The sequence below is a fragment of the Dermacentor variabilis genome, chromosome 1, assembly GCF_050947875.1.
Source record: "Dermacentor variabilis isolate Ectoservices chromosome 1, ASM5094787v1, whole genome shotgun sequence".
Taxonomy (NCBI): domain Eukaryota; kingdom Metazoa; phylum Arthropoda; class Arachnida; order Ixodida; family Ixodidae; genus Dermacentor; species Dermacentor variabilis.
In genome coordinates, this window is record NC_134568.1 from 156,842,135 (window position 1) to 156,858,547 (window position 16,413).

At 47.0% G+C, this 16,413-nt stretch overlaps 2 protein-coding genes across 7 annotated transcripts in view; one reads left to right on the forward strand and one right to left on the reverse strand.

The window, feature by feature from the left end:
* stumps (DBB domain-containing protein stumps) overlaps nucleotides 1-16,413 on the reverse strand; it is a 120,761-nt gene that overhangs the window by 79,050 nt on the left and 25,298 nt on the right. The window contains exon 1 of one of the 2 annotated variants that reach the window (XM_075698170.1): nucleotides 11,789-12,385. The exons of the other annotated variant lie outside the window; for it this stretch is intronic. Within the exon in view, the coding sequence (XP_075554285.1) occupies nucleotides 11,789-12,224 (436 nt within the window). The 5' untranslated portion in view covers nucleotides 12,225-12,385. Of the gene's footprint in view, nucleotides 1-11,788; nucleotides 12,386-16,413 lie in introns of those variants that run through there. 2 annotated transcript variants of the gene reach the window in all.
* Nucleotides 1-16,413, forward strand: part of LOC142587325 (uncharacterized) — a 231,116-nt gene that overhangs the window by 8,868 nt on the left and 205,835 nt on the right. The window lies entirely within an intron of this gene.

Below are 16,413 nucleotides of genomic sequence, written 5' to 3' on the forward strand. Positions count from 1 at the left end.
TATCACTGTAAATAATGTAAATAAACCTCCCAAGTTTTCATCCCAAAGTCCTCCTCAACTCGTACAACTGGCTGCCAGCGGTGGGATCGCCTCCAAACGCAACAACTGGTGGCAGCGCTACGGAGCAACCTTGGTCGAAGAAATCCTGAGGAACCGGAACAGCGAAAAAGAGCCTTCGTCCCAAGGAGTCCCGAGGAACTTGGAACAGCGAAGAAGAGAGAGGCTTCGACCCAGGTAGTCCTGAGGAACCAGGAACAGCGGACCAATGAACCAGATGGCAGGGTGCTGCAACCGTAAGTGAGCGCGTGGTTTTTTTCCTTTTGATTCGCCAGACTTCAAATGCTGTGTGTTCATTTTGATAGTTCTAGGAATCGGGAATTTGTTGCATTGTGTGTTTGCACAAATTAATTAAGGAAAACAGTTCTAACCACCAGTCGGGTCAGCTGCCATGGATCTTAGAAGGTTGACGAGGTTAGACTTGTTGGTGTGCGACGATTTGGGAGTTGAGGCGGACGAACAGATGAAAACGCCAGCTATCATAAAGGCGATTAAAGATAGTGGCAATGATGATAAAAGCATTGAGATTGCTTGGGAGGAGATACAAGAACCACGGTAGCGTGAGCGTGAGCGTCGTGAACGTAAGAGTGAGCGTAAGCGTCAAGAACGCGAGAATGAACGTGAACGTGAGTGTCAAGAACGTGAGCGTAAGCAAAAGCACGAGAAAGATTTAGCAGCATTGGAAAAACAGATAGAATATTTTCAGCAGTCAAAGGAACAAAGGCAACGCCTGTCTGAAAATTCTGTAGGTAGTACAGAGCAAAAGAATGAGGAAGTATCTGCCGAATTTTCGCCAAAAGCCGACGAGAAGAGTACTGCCTGTGAGATTGGCTGCACATTCATAGGCAAAGGGAAATGGCTAGCTGCTAAAGATCCCTTAGTGGCAACAGAGGCCGTTAAAGGCCGTAGTTAAAGCGACGAGGTGCTGTGCCAACAGAGCACTGTAGAGACAGCTAGGCCAGCTGCGAACAAATTGGCACTGTCACCGCGCGTGTGCGTAGCATGTAATGTTAGCAAGGTCGTTGACGAGGTACAGAATACTGCGGACTTGACAGACGCGAGCACCCATGTCGAGCCAGATCTGCGTGCCGAAGTGAAGTGCCAGCTGGACGATGCAGTTGAGGGCAGCTCTCAGGATTGCGAGCTGCGTAGCTCACGAGAAGACAACTGCATTGTTCAGGGATCGGTGCAACTCTCCGCTAGTCTAGGTAGCCAAGAGAGGGATGATTTAGTTAAGGATCATTCAGACTGTGCGGGTAAGAGACCGATCCGGGCCGACGAGATGTGTAACGGCCAGCACGAGGCGCGAGAGAGCGACATGAAAGAGAATTCAAAGAGAAAGCGCCGCAGAAAGAAGCGCCGTAAAGATCGGAAGGCGGTGGCTAATGTGGCGAAGCCAAAGACGGCGACAGGCGTGAAAAGGCAGGGCGTGGAGAAAATAAAGGTGCGGTCATCATTGACGATGTTGACGCATCCAACACGTTCGAGCCACCGGTCAAAAGGAGACCGAGAAGCATGTTCTGCACGGACGCTGACAACGGGCACGGGGCAGTTAAATTCCTCGTCGTTCCGCCGTACTTTTCGAAGCTCAGCGTGTAGTACAAAGAAGCTCAAGGTGGAAATTAAGACGAGACCAGGTGGGGAGTAGCGACGCGGTTAATCGAGTTCGTGATGAAAGCGGGGCGCCAGGACGCAAATTGGCAGGGGACTGTAACGTCTTGGGGGAGCTGATAGTGAGCCAGCCCTTTCGTTGTTCCTCGGTAGCCAGAGTAGCTTTCGGACCGCGACCACCTCGGGTACGGCTCAAAGTATGAGTCAGACGTAAGCATTTGGAACGGGAGGCCAAGAGAGCTTCCTTAGAAGTAAAACGTTCCGTTTTGTTTTATTTTTTGAGCATCAGATAACTTTCGCGATTTAAGTTTCTTTCAATATGTAAAAATGTGAGCTTTGTTTGTGTTTTTGTTCGAGAAGCTCCGAGATTGGAAAGATAAGTTTTATGTAAGCATGTAGTTTCGCGTGATGTTCATTAATGAGTAGATAGGCCCTTTTTTGTGTGTGTGAGTAACCTGAGTGTCAAGGTTATCGGTGAGAGGCCTATCGTAACGCGCGTGTGTATTAGTTAACCTTCCTTTTATTATGCGTTTTTTTATTTTCTAAGGTTAACCGCGTAGGTTTTCAGTGAGTGCATGATTTGCACTGAGAAGCGTTCTTAGTTCCAGTAGCGCGTGCCCTGTGTGGACGGAAGGAAGCAGATTTATGACTGGGTTGCTCGTGTGCGTTGAGGGCAGCCGTATTCTGACTTCTCTAATAAGCATGCGTGGAACGAGTTATTAGGAGACGCATCATTTTAAGGTTTCTGCGGAGTGCGTAAGCCCCGCAAGTTTAATTGATCGCGTAAGTTACGTGTCCTGTAGGGACTAAAGGAAGAAACGTGAGTAGTAATAAAAAGTTTGCCTACGACGCAAGTACGCGTTCTGATTAGTGACCACAAGGCTAGCGCGCTTGTGATTACGTACTTGTGAAGTTGACCAGACTGTTCAGTGGCACCGTTACGTGCGATAAGTACGCCACTGCGATAGGTTGGAAACATGCTGTTCGAGTAGTTAGGCCACTTAAGTTATGTTCGGCTGTTTTCATTGTTTGTTTGCAACGGCAACGACCCATTGTTTTACTACAACAATGACACTCTGGTCTTGTCGGCATTCGGGGAGAAATGGATAGCGGTTTGGAAAGGTGGTTGGAATTGCTTTGTCAAAATTGGGGAAATAAAAGATCAGGGTTCATTTTGACTCAGTAATAGCCTGGCGAGTCAGGGGTGAAGATCCTGCGCTTACACGTGGTGCAGCGCTGTGTTGTTTTGTTTGTTTGACGTACGTTCTCCAGGGCCCAGGATCCCGAAGTTCGTCAAGCGAGGCTAGACACCAGTACCGTGCAGGTTCTTTCAGCGTTCCTCATGGCCAGCGAATTGAGTTCAGTTCAGTTCAGTTTATTTCCAACAAAATGTTGGGGGTCCTCCAGGCAAAAAAGTTGTCGTAGACAACTTGAGGGAACCTGGGGACCATACAGACAGCAGGCAAAGTGATACATTTACAAAAGAACAGTTTGAAAGACTTTACATCACAGGGTGTTTTCAAATAGTGAAAATAATATACAATGCAAGAAAAAAAATCAAATACACATATGGCTACTATGAACATATAATGAAAACATAAAAACATGAAAAAATAAATATGCACTTGTGTTAAAGGGTTCTTCACTCATACAACAAAAAACGGCCTATTTGAGACTTGAATTTGTAGAGTTTCATGCTGAAATTTATTTGGGAAATTCACACGCTTTATTAATGCGGGTATTTGATAAGCGAGCACAGCCCTTCCAAAATTTGTACGTGTTCGTGGTATTGTTATCCGTTCGTTACGCAGTGCATAACGAGCTGACGTTGTGTGTGTTGAATGTAACAGGTTATGTTTATGTATATGCAGCAGGAGCTTGTAGTCATATATTTTACTCGCTTTGAGCAAATTGTGTTTAATAAACAAAGGATTAGTTGGTAGATCTTCGGGTTCACCATGATAATTCTCAAGAATCCTCAGCACTTTCTTCTGTAATACATCCATTTTGTTATAATTCGTAGTCGTTGTAGTGCCCCAAACTAGTGTGCAGTAGGATAAACGGGAGTAGAAGTGGGCATTCCGAACTTCCGGGGCGAGGACGAGCTGTTAGATACGGGACCATTTCCTGAGCCTACTTCGAGTTCACCAGACCACATCGAATCACGCCACAGCTAATTAAGAAGCGCAGAAGCACGGATACCACATTCCAGAGGCGCCGCACGTGCAAACAAGTTGGCGGCCCCCACCTCGTGTGCGCAGGTGGAGCTATTCACTGCTTGACTCTTCCCGAAAGTGAAGAGAGAGCCTGGCACTGTTTCAGGTAACTTGGGTCCAAGAGGCAAGGCGGGTGTGAAACACTGTGAAACACTGGCAGCGTCGCCCCACCCGCCTATTTTGACGGCGCATTGCAAGTCAGCAAGGCAAGACCGCAAGGAGAAGTAAGCCCTCGGACAATTGGGGACCACGCAGCGACTCTCTACGCCGGGTGTGACAAAATCGCACGGGCGCCTACCATTGGCCGAAAATGGCGACACCTGAGCGGGCTCGCCGATTGGCCGAAAATGGCGTCACCTGAGCGGGCTCGCCCATTGGCCGAGCGTGACGTGTCTTCGAGACACCGAAGGGCTTAAAAAGACACAGACCGGGAGCAGCAAGAGAGCATTCCTAGAGCATTCCTTGATTCATCTCTTTCGAGCTTCTTGCCACGGGCCGCAGCGTCCGAGTTGCTGCCTGCCCGCAATGACTTCTATGACCATTAATTTCTTGGTCATCTCACTGTAAATAATGTAAATAAACCTTCCAAGTTCTTATCCCAAAGTCCTCCTCAACTCTTACAAGGCGTGAAGCTGTTTTATGTAAATTTATTTTTATCTCTCAGTGGCCGACGCTCCTTCTACCCGTGAAGCAATCCCTTGCCACTTAATTTGTGTCGTGCCACGCTGAGTGTGTTTTATCGCAGCTCTTCATCTCATACTGATTCAGTGGCGCTTCAAGAGCAAGAAACAGAAAGACGTTACAGACTACTTCGAGCAATAAAAAAATGAATTAGTTCATTTTGCTGCCACTTGTTAATTCATTTTGCTGCCGTGTGTTAATTCGACCAAATCTTGCGGTTCCGCAAGGGTCGAATTAACGGTAGCCGACTGTATTAGCGAAGGTCGATGGCCAATGTCCAGCAGCACTTACGAACAAAAACATCAGTCAATTCGTGGATTCGGCCCCATGGAACCATAGTCACAAAAATCTCTTACGCTAGATTTGTTCGTGAGAGCAAATTCCAATAAATCTGAATGCTGAACATATTATTCACAAAGGAGGCTAACCAATAGCATAAATCTGTTGCGAACGAAAAGCTTTGCGAATTCTGCCCCTGATGCACCGCGCGGATTTGTCAGTGGGATACACGATGGAACCCTCCTTAGAGTCTGAACTTGAGCTTGAGTTCGTATACGCCTTCGCGTTTGAATAATAGGGCAAGAGTGAGTGAGTGAGCAAAACTTTATTGCAAATAAATAAAATATAGGCACGAGCTACTGAGACATGAAAAAGCGGACAGGCGGCAGAGTTGTGTCCTGTGCGCTATTTCATGCTTTTTCAACTGCGCAACTAGAACATAGGCAAAGTCCGACCGCTAAATGGTGACGCGCTAACCATCCCTATCAATAAAACACGTCCCGTATAAACACGCGCATTGTGTACAAAATGCCGTGACAATCATTTTCGGCAAAAATGCGGGCACACCGCACCACATGGAAGCCATAAGTAATAATAATAACAATAAAAAAGAAAGAAAGAATATATAGCTTCCTCTACAAGGATAAGGATGCTGAGGCGAGCAAAAGAAAACGGCCGAAGAGGAACGAGCATGTGCAGCTCTGCGGAGTTTCGCGTTACACCTGCATGCAATCTGGTGCCGAGGACAGTCGATTTCGGCAACTGCAGCAGTGCCTGCGTTGCTTTGTGGGCCTGGCTGCAACGACGCTCCCATTATCTTCGTCTTCTATAGTATACTGTGGTATAGATGCACAGCCGGTTTGATACACTCCGAAGAAGAACCCGCGCTTAACGCCGTAACGAGGACAAAAACGAAGTAGACCCTACAGAAGCGAGCCAATGACTGCGCTAAGCAACTCCGATGTCATGTCCTCTTTGGCCTCACCTCGCAACCTCAGTCATGCGATCAATTGCACATTGTTTACTAGGGGTGCACCAATAGTTATTTTTGAGACCGAATCGAATAAAGATCAAGCAGTGCCGGAATCGAATCGAATAGTTTTCGAGTAGTTTTCGAATAATGAACCGCTGTGTTCCCAATTACTCTAAAGCGATGTTCACATCCTAGTATTCATAACGCAAGCAAGTTTCAGTCATTACATTGCACGTTATGAAGCATTCTTTGTTAAAATCACACATACAGCATTAACAACAACTGAGCAGGATTGTTCGTACGCACAGAACTCTTCGGAGAGTGCGAATGGTCACTGTGTATGTAGTCTGCAATGCATGGCTTCCTGAGCGACGTGACCTGCTCCACTGCGCAAGTTCTCATGTTTTATTCCTGTCTACCTTGCACGCGGGGATGCAATGTTATGTTTAATTGTGCGCAGTTGACTTTTGGGAACATTCGGAAAGCGTTCGAAAAAATATTCGTATTTAGAAATGCACGGTGACTATTCGATTCGGTATTCGAATCAAATAGGACACTATTCAACTCCTTATTCAAAGCTTCGAATATTCGCACACCCCTATACTGTTTACAGAAGCAATACTCAAGCTTGGCCTTCGCTTGAACACCACTGTGGCATTGCTCAGCAACTGTTGTCACTTTGGCCCTCTGCAAGTAAGCTTTCGTAACAGCCGCCCCTAGCCAGAGGTGGCGCGGTCAAGTTAATCGCAGCGGGAAAGGCGGAGATGACAGTTCGAGGCACTCGGGACGTTTGGAGAAGTTTCCAAGAGAGAGAGAGACAGAGAGAGATAAAAGGGGAGGAAAGACAGGGAGATTAGCCAATGTAAGTACCGGCTGGCTACCCTGTGCTGGTGAAAGGACTAAAGGTAATAAAAGGTGAAAGAAGAAAAAAAAAATAGAGAGAAATTCACACAATAATTCGATCGCTATTGCGCTACAACATTTAAAGGCGGTCGCACAATTCACAAGCCCTTAAAAACGTGAGCAGAGCCCTTAATTCCTTGAGTGCCGAAACCCGTCTGCACTAGTGCCCTAGAACTTTTTCTTCTGTGAAAGGGCGACCATCCAGTTTTTCGAGCGCGGTCGCGAGCAATTTTCTTGACACACTGTAACGGGGACAGCCACAGAGGAGGTGCTTCAAAAGAACTGCTTGGGCAACTGCTTGGGTGCTTAGACGTACTAGGTATACTTGAATGTGGCGCGAAATACATTTCGTGAAAAGGGCACAAAAAAGAAGACAGTGAAGCGCCCTTGCGCTTCACTGTCTTCTTTTTTTCTGTCCCTTTTCACGAATTCTATTTCGCGCCACATTCAGGTGTACCTAGGAGAAGTTTCCGTCGTGGTGCAAAGAGCCCTCGCAGCGTCCGTTCTCGAGAAGTGTGTGGGAGTCGCCTTTTTTTTTTTATGGACTCATAGGCCAGCATTATAAGCGAGGTCGTTACTCACGATGTCACAGTCACCCGGCTACATTGGAAGACGATGTAATGTCATTTACAGAGAGCTTGAGGCATGACCTCTATTTATCTCGGATAGCAATTGCGCACGATTCCTGCACTGTGGCGCTGACTCTGAAGTGGCTTAATTAATGCTGCTTTGCAGTGACAAAACACGACCTACTTTCGAGGTTGTGCTTGCAGTATGTAATTAACAGCAGCAGGCCGAGAGGCAAGCGCTGTTTGCGTAGACATCGTCATATGGGACCTATCGAACTCGATTGCGACTTGCATGGAGGCAAAAGCCGTAGCGCATCGGAAGCAGGGCAAAAGAATAACACAGACGACACACACGTTTGGCGCACGTTTGGCGTGTCGTCTGTGTCCTTCTTTTGTCCTGTTTCTGATGCGCTACGCCTTTTGCCTCCATCATGCTATACGAACAAGCCCAACGTGAAACTTTAGTGCGACCTGTATGACCGGGGTAACAGTGGCACATGTAGAGATGGTGGAGGAGAGCGATCCATCGGTGTCAATGTGCGTTCTGCACGCTCTGCACAGCGCTTAGAGCAAAGCATTGTGCACCGATGAACGGCGGAGTGAGTGTTCCAGCGTTTTGTCTGCACACAAACGCCGGTCGATTGAACTGGCTAACGCGCAGAGAAGCGATCGACTCGGTGCACAAACCGGGGCCTAGTTCCCGAAGCTTTTCCTTCCAACTGCTTTCCTTGTTGAAATGAACATTAACGACATGCATTAATAAATTAACATTAATACAGTAATACATTAACAAAATATATTTACAGACCTATAACGGTGACGGCTACTCCTTTTCACGTAACAGTAAAATATATCGTGAAAAATTATTGTAAGAAGAAACATCACAAGTTAAAAACATGTAAAGCAGAAGTTAACTGAAGTACGCTTATACTCTTGGACACACTGAACATACAGGTATAAGAGGCCGAGGACAGGTTACACCTTACATTATACTGCATCTCGACATATACACTTAAACTGAGCTCCAAACAAGTACGCGAGACCGCGACGTGGTCCGAGATTGCCCCAGGGGCACATACCCAATGGTACATAATTTTGGACAGCTCTATTTCCGGCATCGGCCCACGAATACGCTGAGATACAATCGCAAGATACACCACAAGAAAGTGGTTTGACTCGGAAAAGAATGCCTCGATCACATTAAAAAAAGCTTTAAAAATATTGACTCGCCATCCTGGCTCTGCGAAAGTGAATGTCCAGTGAAGCTGTTGCAAAACCATCACTACAACTGCTGAGGGGGGTAGGCAATACTTTATTGATGATTTGGATGGTTGTTTTGAAGTTGTTCTTTATTTAAACGTATGCTGTTCTGTGTGTTATGTGTTATTTCAATGAATGTGTGGACTGTTCGCTTCACTTCGATGAGCACTTGTAGCATCTACCTTACGAGGGTATGAGCCATTGCATTATTTGTTTGCTTACGGGGGTATGAGCCATAGCTTCCGGGGGTTGCATTTTTGATTTGCGGGGTTAATAGCAATCGCTGATGATGATAGATGCTTGTTCTGTGCTTGTTTTCTATTTAAACGCACGCTGTTCTGCACGTTGTATGCGTGATTCCAATGAATGCATGCACTGTTCGCTTCACTTTGCTCAGTGCTTGTAGCCTCTGCATTACGAGGGGGATGAGCCATTGCCTTTTTGCTTGCTCAAGGGGGCGGGGGGGGGGGGGTGTATGAGCCATTCCTGAAGATGATAATTTTTGTTTATGGATGAACACAAATAATGTCGACCGCCTAGAGGCTAAAAGCTTCGCTGTAAAAGGAACTTCGTTACACCGCAAATTTAGTTAAATCGACATTGGCTGTATATGCTCCCGCGGTAGATAATTTGTCATCAGCAATTAACAAGATCGAAATTGGCGCTGTAATCACAAAAACAATTATTAATTTAAAAAGTTTTCACTGATTAACTTTTTTTTATGATTGACTCAAGGCGACAAGTTGTAACTGAATAACTGAAGTTGGCCAGCACTCAAAGTGCATGTATGTATATACCTTTCGCTAGAAACCTTGTGTCAGCTGCTTCCAGGAATACGGACACAGAATGTGCCATGAAATACATTGCTGTTGCAGTTAACATTTCTTTCGTACACATGTTTTTTCACAGTGTGGAAATATATTAACTGAGGCAGGAATGCATTTCACTGGACATTTCGAGTGCTTATTCCTTGAAACTGGTGCAAGACACCAACTTTCTCGCTGAAGGTTACGATTTTCAGTACTGGTGAGCTTCAATTCTGCAATTATAACACGCAATGTCATTGATTAGAAAGTTACTTAGCCAAATTTGATTAACAATCGCACTGACCATCATCGCAGAAATATTAATGTCTGTCGTAGCTAGCTATGAAGTTTAGTCAGCAAACAATTCTAATGTCATCTCGAATCCAATAAGCCTAGCAATAATCAAAGACAGCCATCTCAAAAACGCGGTATATAACAGGAAAGGTTGACCCTCGCATGTACGAAGGCTTTCCTCCTCTATCAAGTTATAAGCCATCTCAGCGAATCAAGTGGGAAGAGGAACGCTGGTCGCACTTTCTAAGCCACAAGCCGCGCTTCTGGACCATACCTGCGGACATACCGTCAGACGCTTCGTTCCGTGAAGCCCATTACACTTTGCGCAGATATCGACCAAGACGTCAGTTGCTCGTTTCGTGCAGGAGCTCCCTTGTCAAAATGTTATTTTATATGCAGGTGACTCTCCACAGAAACATTTTAAACGATGCGCTAAAGGAACGAGGACACACGTAAAGAAACGACAAGGACGCAGTGCTTGATTTTGTCCTCGTTTCTTCTGCGCATCAGTTATAATGAATCCGTCCCGACTTGCCCGACCTGCTGTCTCTACAGAAATTGTGCAGATATTGAAGCAGCAGCGGTCTCCTTAAATTTTTGGAATGAGACATTGCTTCGGCATGCATTAAGCACCAACATCTCATTTAGTACCTCACGATAGAATTGTTCGTAGAGGAGGCGGTGCAGCCAATCGTGTGACGTTGGCTATATTATCTAAGGCGGTTGGCCATAAGCAAACTGCTCTCACGAACGAAAGTTTTCGCGAATTCGGTCACAGAAACGCAATGACCGGAGCCGCGTTCTTTGATTACGACCAGTGATATCCATTCCTCTGCGTTTTCTTCTCGAGCACGGCAGGTAAACAACCGTCAGTTTCAACACGCCGTCATGCGTTATCGCGCCGATGATTAGCATGCGGCTTGCAGCGCTTCTATACGCTACGTCGGAGGTCGCGTCACGCTTGGTTGCATCATTTCGGTATAATGCCGAGCAGATGCAACCAACCCTCTTCCGTCAGGGGCGGGGGGCGAGGCAGCGCTTGCTCGGTCTGATATGACACATGCATCCGAATCGAAACTTGGAGGCTCCGTGCATATCGAGGCACGCAATGGGTGTGGAAAAAGAAAAATAAAAAAAAGAAAGAGAGAAGTGACCACGTAGTTACGCAGCTTTGCGTATTGACAAGCTTCAAATTTGAAGTGTCGAATCAGGCAAAAAAGAAAAAGAAATCGTACCAAAACGCGTCCACTTACGTTTCCACTGTTCCTATGTGTCCCTGCGCTCGTCACCACGTTTAACTGTATAAGAACAGAGTGCGCATAGGTGTCGTAACTTTCTCTCTCTTAAAAAAAGAAAAATTAATGTACGACGCCTCTACGTCTATTACTGGTGAACACACCCCGGAGTTTGTCGTACACTGGATAACAGGCGATCATCGTGCTTCCGTGCCAGATCTCTCTGTAAAACATTATTAAAGTTCATACTTTCGTTTACAAGTGCACGTAGATTGCTTGAAAGTTCGTTATACAGAGTTGAAGTTGTCTGCACCGCTGATTCGGAATGAAGGCAATCTTTTGTTTAACTGGTGCATAATTTTCCTATATCTACAACAATGCGGAAGAGTTAAAATGTGTAAAATATTACTAATGCAAGGGGCACACTCATGGAGAAACTTGCGAAATGTTTCTCCATGTCGATTATTTTCCCCGCAGTTGGCAAAAACAAAATAAAAATGAAACAACGCGACATCACAGGTGGAGCAAAAAAAAAAAAAAAGAGAGAACAAATGAGGTAGCCTCACCTTACTATACACCTTTAACACAATGCGCAATAGAAAACCAGCCTCATGTATAGTGTGGAGATAGAACGCGAGTCTTAGATAGTAGACAACTCCCGTTCGTGCCAAGAGATCAATCTAGCTATCACTAGCAGCCGTTATTGGCACGCAGCGGCCATTCAGCGCGACGAGCGATAAGAACAAATGAATGACAACAAAAAGAATAAGGACATCATCTCGCCTCAGGAGAAAAACAGACACTTGATCCGATGGCAGCCAGAAGAGCATGCAGTAGGAAGCACGCACCCACTCGCGCAGAAAGGAACGTCGACCAAACGTCAGTCACGTCGTTATATACTCACTGCGGGCCTTGCAAGAGGTGCACACCGTTCCCAGAGCTGTCTGTGTCTCACGACTCGCGGAGCAACGTCGAAGGCCCGCCACGGGCTCGACGATGACAGCTTGTCGTGGGCCCTGAACTTCGCCCGCCAGCGCTGACGCCGGCGACTCCAACGCGGTCCAGGAGCCGACACTAGCGGCTACGCAACTTTGCTCCCGACCGGGCGAAGATAGGTCCGCCGGCGCCGAACCTTGGGCGAACTTCGCGCACACGTCGGGACTCCGGGCGTAGCAGTCGAAACACGGCGGCAGAACGAGGAGCGTCCGCGCGCAGTGCCTCAGCTCGCGACATCGATCGGCGAGCTGAGCAAGCCAGGCGGCCGCGATGCTCGCCGGATGCATCGGATCGCAACGCCCGCCGCTGCCGCCGGATCGGACAGCGTCGTCTGCTGTCGTCATCCCTCGCCGGCGCTCTCGGGATGCGACGATGGGCGGGAAAAGCCCCCGGGGTGACTCAGCCACGAGTCTTTGAGAACCCCTTCCGCGGCCTCCACAGCCGTCGTCGTGTCGCTCCTCGGCTCCAACCAGGGGTGTCCGAGTTGTCGCGACTCGGCGGCGTCGCCTCTTCCCAAAGGCGCGCGCTACGCTACAAAACAATATCTCAGCGGACGCCGGACGGAATGCCAATCAGGCGATGACGGCGCTTCCGGTCAGTTCCAATTATGCGTCGCTGATAAGCAGCGGGCAGCGTTTATTACGCGTGGCTACGTGTAAAGATGTGGGCCGCACAGATCAGCGACATTTAGCCCCTCTCTAATTGTTTTCCTGTCGCAAATAAACTCGCGCAGCCACTTGAGGGCTAGAGCAATTGCTTGATAACGTAGCTCTTTGTACAAGCCACGTGGAAACTATGGCATTGAGTAGGCTCCTTCGCTTGCACAGTGCTCATCCGGTATTACACGCATCAAGGTCGTCGTTCATTTTTCGAGGCGGAAACTAATTTAAGCATGTGTAAAGAGCTGCAAAGTTAGAATGCTGAAACTTGTTGGCGTAATTCCATAGCGAACTTCTTAATCACCAAGGGTAGGAGACAAACGAAGCGTTCAACCTAGAAGCGTGACCAATTTTCTCAGTAATACAACGCCTCTGGACAGGCGCCATAAAGTTAGCAGCAAGGAGTCCAATCCGCGGGTCACGATCACTCGTTTATTGGTTGTAGTGCTTTCAATTATTACAATTTTTTCATCGAAGTTAGAGCCTTTCGTTTCTGTTTCATATGTAGTAACACACACACACACACACACACACACACACACACACACACACACACACACACACACACACACAAACACACACACACACACACACACACACACACACACACACACACACACACACACACACACACACACACACACACACACACACACACACACACACACACACATACACACGCAGAGAGAGAGAGAGACAGACAGACAGACAGACAGACAGACAGACAGACAGACAGACAGACAGACAGACAGACAGACAGACAGACAGACAGACAGACAGACAGACAGACAGAGAAATACAAGAATACTTAAGATGTATCGCGTTTCCATAACAGTATTCGTCATCAATCTTGCGTGAGGCTTCCATTATTTGACACGCAGTTGGCCTTCCTGACAGTTGCCCTTCTTATTTAACGCTGCGCGTTAAACAAAGGAATGCAAGAGAGATGACGATTATTGTTGTTGGATAAAATGAACCCCAAAGGGTGTGATTTTTAAAAGGAAAAGTATAGACGGATATGTTTGAAATAAAATCTTCAGGTCTGTGCGACTAGCGAGGGCAATCTGCGTGGCTAGTAAGAGTATTCAGAAAACATGTTGAAATTAATGCACCACTTCTTATCGCTAGTACTCAACGTTTTAGTATTAATATTGAAGCAGTACATACTGCATAATGTATAGACTACGCGCGCGCACCGCTTTCGCAACGCGTCGTATTTCCCAGGTGTGTATATATGAATGCCTAAAATCGTCCACTCGAGCTGTTTCTTTTCTTGGCCTATATGCACCCCTTATCTCCGCTTAACACCCAAGCCACCGCAGTACCGTTGAGAATGAAAGTTCTTGGGGATTACGTTCAAGGGGAGGAAGCACTTCAGCCCGGTGCTGGCCAACACTTCCGTGGGGCTTGCTGTGCGAGAAGCGTTTGAGCCCTAGTATTTTTATCAGTTGATCTTCGTTCACCAAGCGCCTTTTCCCACCGAGTGTCTCGATCTATCTTTTCCACAGACCTGAATTCGCTGAAGCTGCAAATGCGATCTCACTTTACCCGCTCTGATGCAAGTTTACAGTGGTGCCACTGGTTAGGGTTGGCGTTTACGAAGGCCTACTCATTCCGTTTTGGAATGTCAGGCACACCCATGAGTGACTCGATCATACAGCTACGAAGAGAGCACGTATTATGTTTTTGTCGTCGTTATGACAGTAGAACGTGACGTTTTTCGAAACGTGTTAGACAAGCTGAATGGTAGACCATATTCAGCGACAAACATTCTTGGACCATGTGGCCTCACGCGTCGCAGGCTTGCAAAGCAATGGAGGCGTTACTTCACTATATGAAATCGACTGGCCTCAGTGACCGATGTCGTAGCTGTGATGGACAGCCACTCAAGTTCGTAGTGCTAGCTCCTACCTCCTTTCCTCTCCTTTCTTTCTTTTCATCTCTTAAAACCCTGCGCAGGGTAGCAAACCAGACGCACATCTCGTTGACCTTCCTACCTCTCCTTTCTCTCCTTTTCCTCTATAATACTACAGAGGTCTTTTTTTCTTGCACGATTTCCGGCGTCACAAAAAGAATCTAAGAGAAGCCTCAATCCCGCTTCCCCCCCCCCCCCCCTGCCAATGAACACCGCTCCCCAATTAGGCCACAGGCCAGCACTCTCTAATAATAAAGGCTTATTCATTCATTGTACGATTTCAGATATGGCTAGTGCGAAGAGCATTCCACTTCTTCCTCTTTGTTTTTCTTCCTACATCTAAGATTTTTATTTTTGCAGGTGGTTCAGTAAGGGCGACTGTCAACAACAACAAGACACAAGAATAATACCGCGTGTTGCACTTAGACATACGGTGCTTTCACTGAGAATGTAGATGAAACAACAAAACCTGGCGGCGTTGTTTATGCATCGAGCTTCCCCTTGGGAACGACGTGAACGTTTTGTTACTCGAGGGGAAATAATCTATGCTAGCGCCAAGGTCCCCCGCGCTGACGCAGCAATCCTAGGGTCGTTGGTGCACTTCATGTTCTACCAGCAGCGTCTGAAGGGTTTTATAGCAACTCCTCTATACACAATCCAGTGCCGCAGCGCAAATCGCCAGCGCACACGCATCACAAGAAACATCGTCGTCTTGCACGTGGAATGCGATCATGACCTAAAGTGAAAACTCTTTGGTTGCTCTCTCATTACCATCCAAACTATGTCAGCCAGGAAAGTAAACCATAGTTGTTAATGCGCCGTTTTTATAGGAAATAAGTGAGGCGGGCGGCGTATGGTTCAACAGTAAAGATACCTTCGCTCGCCGCTATTGACCTTTTCGCAGCAATCCCGTGGGCTCTGACATGTTTGATCCCGTGGTGACGCGTTCATTGCTTGCCTCAACTGCCTCCGTTGCCTCCGCGTTTACGATGGATGTGTATATCATGACGCCGGCGCGGCTTAGCAAACCTTCGTTTCGGGACCTATCGTAGACGGTGACTGGGTGGACGGCACAAAGTTATGGGCAGTTTCAGAGAACATGCAAAAGAGCTTTGGGATCTGATCAAAACATCTCCAAACAGCATGAGCAGCGTATATAATCCTTGTTCTAAAAGCGGGGCTAAATATGTATTCCAAGCTATCCAAACTTTGCGGTCATGAATTGAATCAGGATTAGTGTGTTTTGCTCTTCGTTCTTTTTTTTTTTTTTTTGCGAATATTCTGAAGCAGCGGCTTGTCACGTTTCTGACTCAGTAAAGTTCTTCGGTGCGATCACTATCTGGTTATTTTCTGTATAATCGCTCACGGGTGTGCTTAGTTGCGATATATTTGTTCTTGCTACGCATAATTAAAGGCTTGAAACGTAGCTATTTTGTACATTGTAATAACTTGTAGCATAGATGTATTATCGCTACTGACTCGCTTACTCTTGTGGACCGTCACGAAACATCAGCTCGACCGTTCGTGCGCTGCGCCGGTGCAGTCCGTCATTCACTCTGCGTATATATTCAAGTGTGCGCCCATTCACTTCTTGACACGTTGGCGAAAGAGTGGGCGTAAGCTTCCGTGCCAGTTGGGGCAGATGTGCGCAGGTACTGTGCGCGAAACTTACTACGACAGGAAGCGGCGCTACTCGTTTTGTCATTGTTTAACGAGCGGTACTCACTCTTGCCGACGTTCCAGGGTTGAAGCCCTTTCTTTGAAGGTTAGCGATGCAGCGGTGGCGGATGAGCAAATTTCTGTATCCTCGAAGAAAGACGTACATCTCGAAGTGCGAGGTAAAGCGTACGGACAGTTGCAGCAGCGATCCGCGTACTTGGTCACACAGATTAATTCAAGTCCTGAATATACCAGTCCCTTTGCAGCCAACTACTGCACACGTCTTCAATCCACACGATT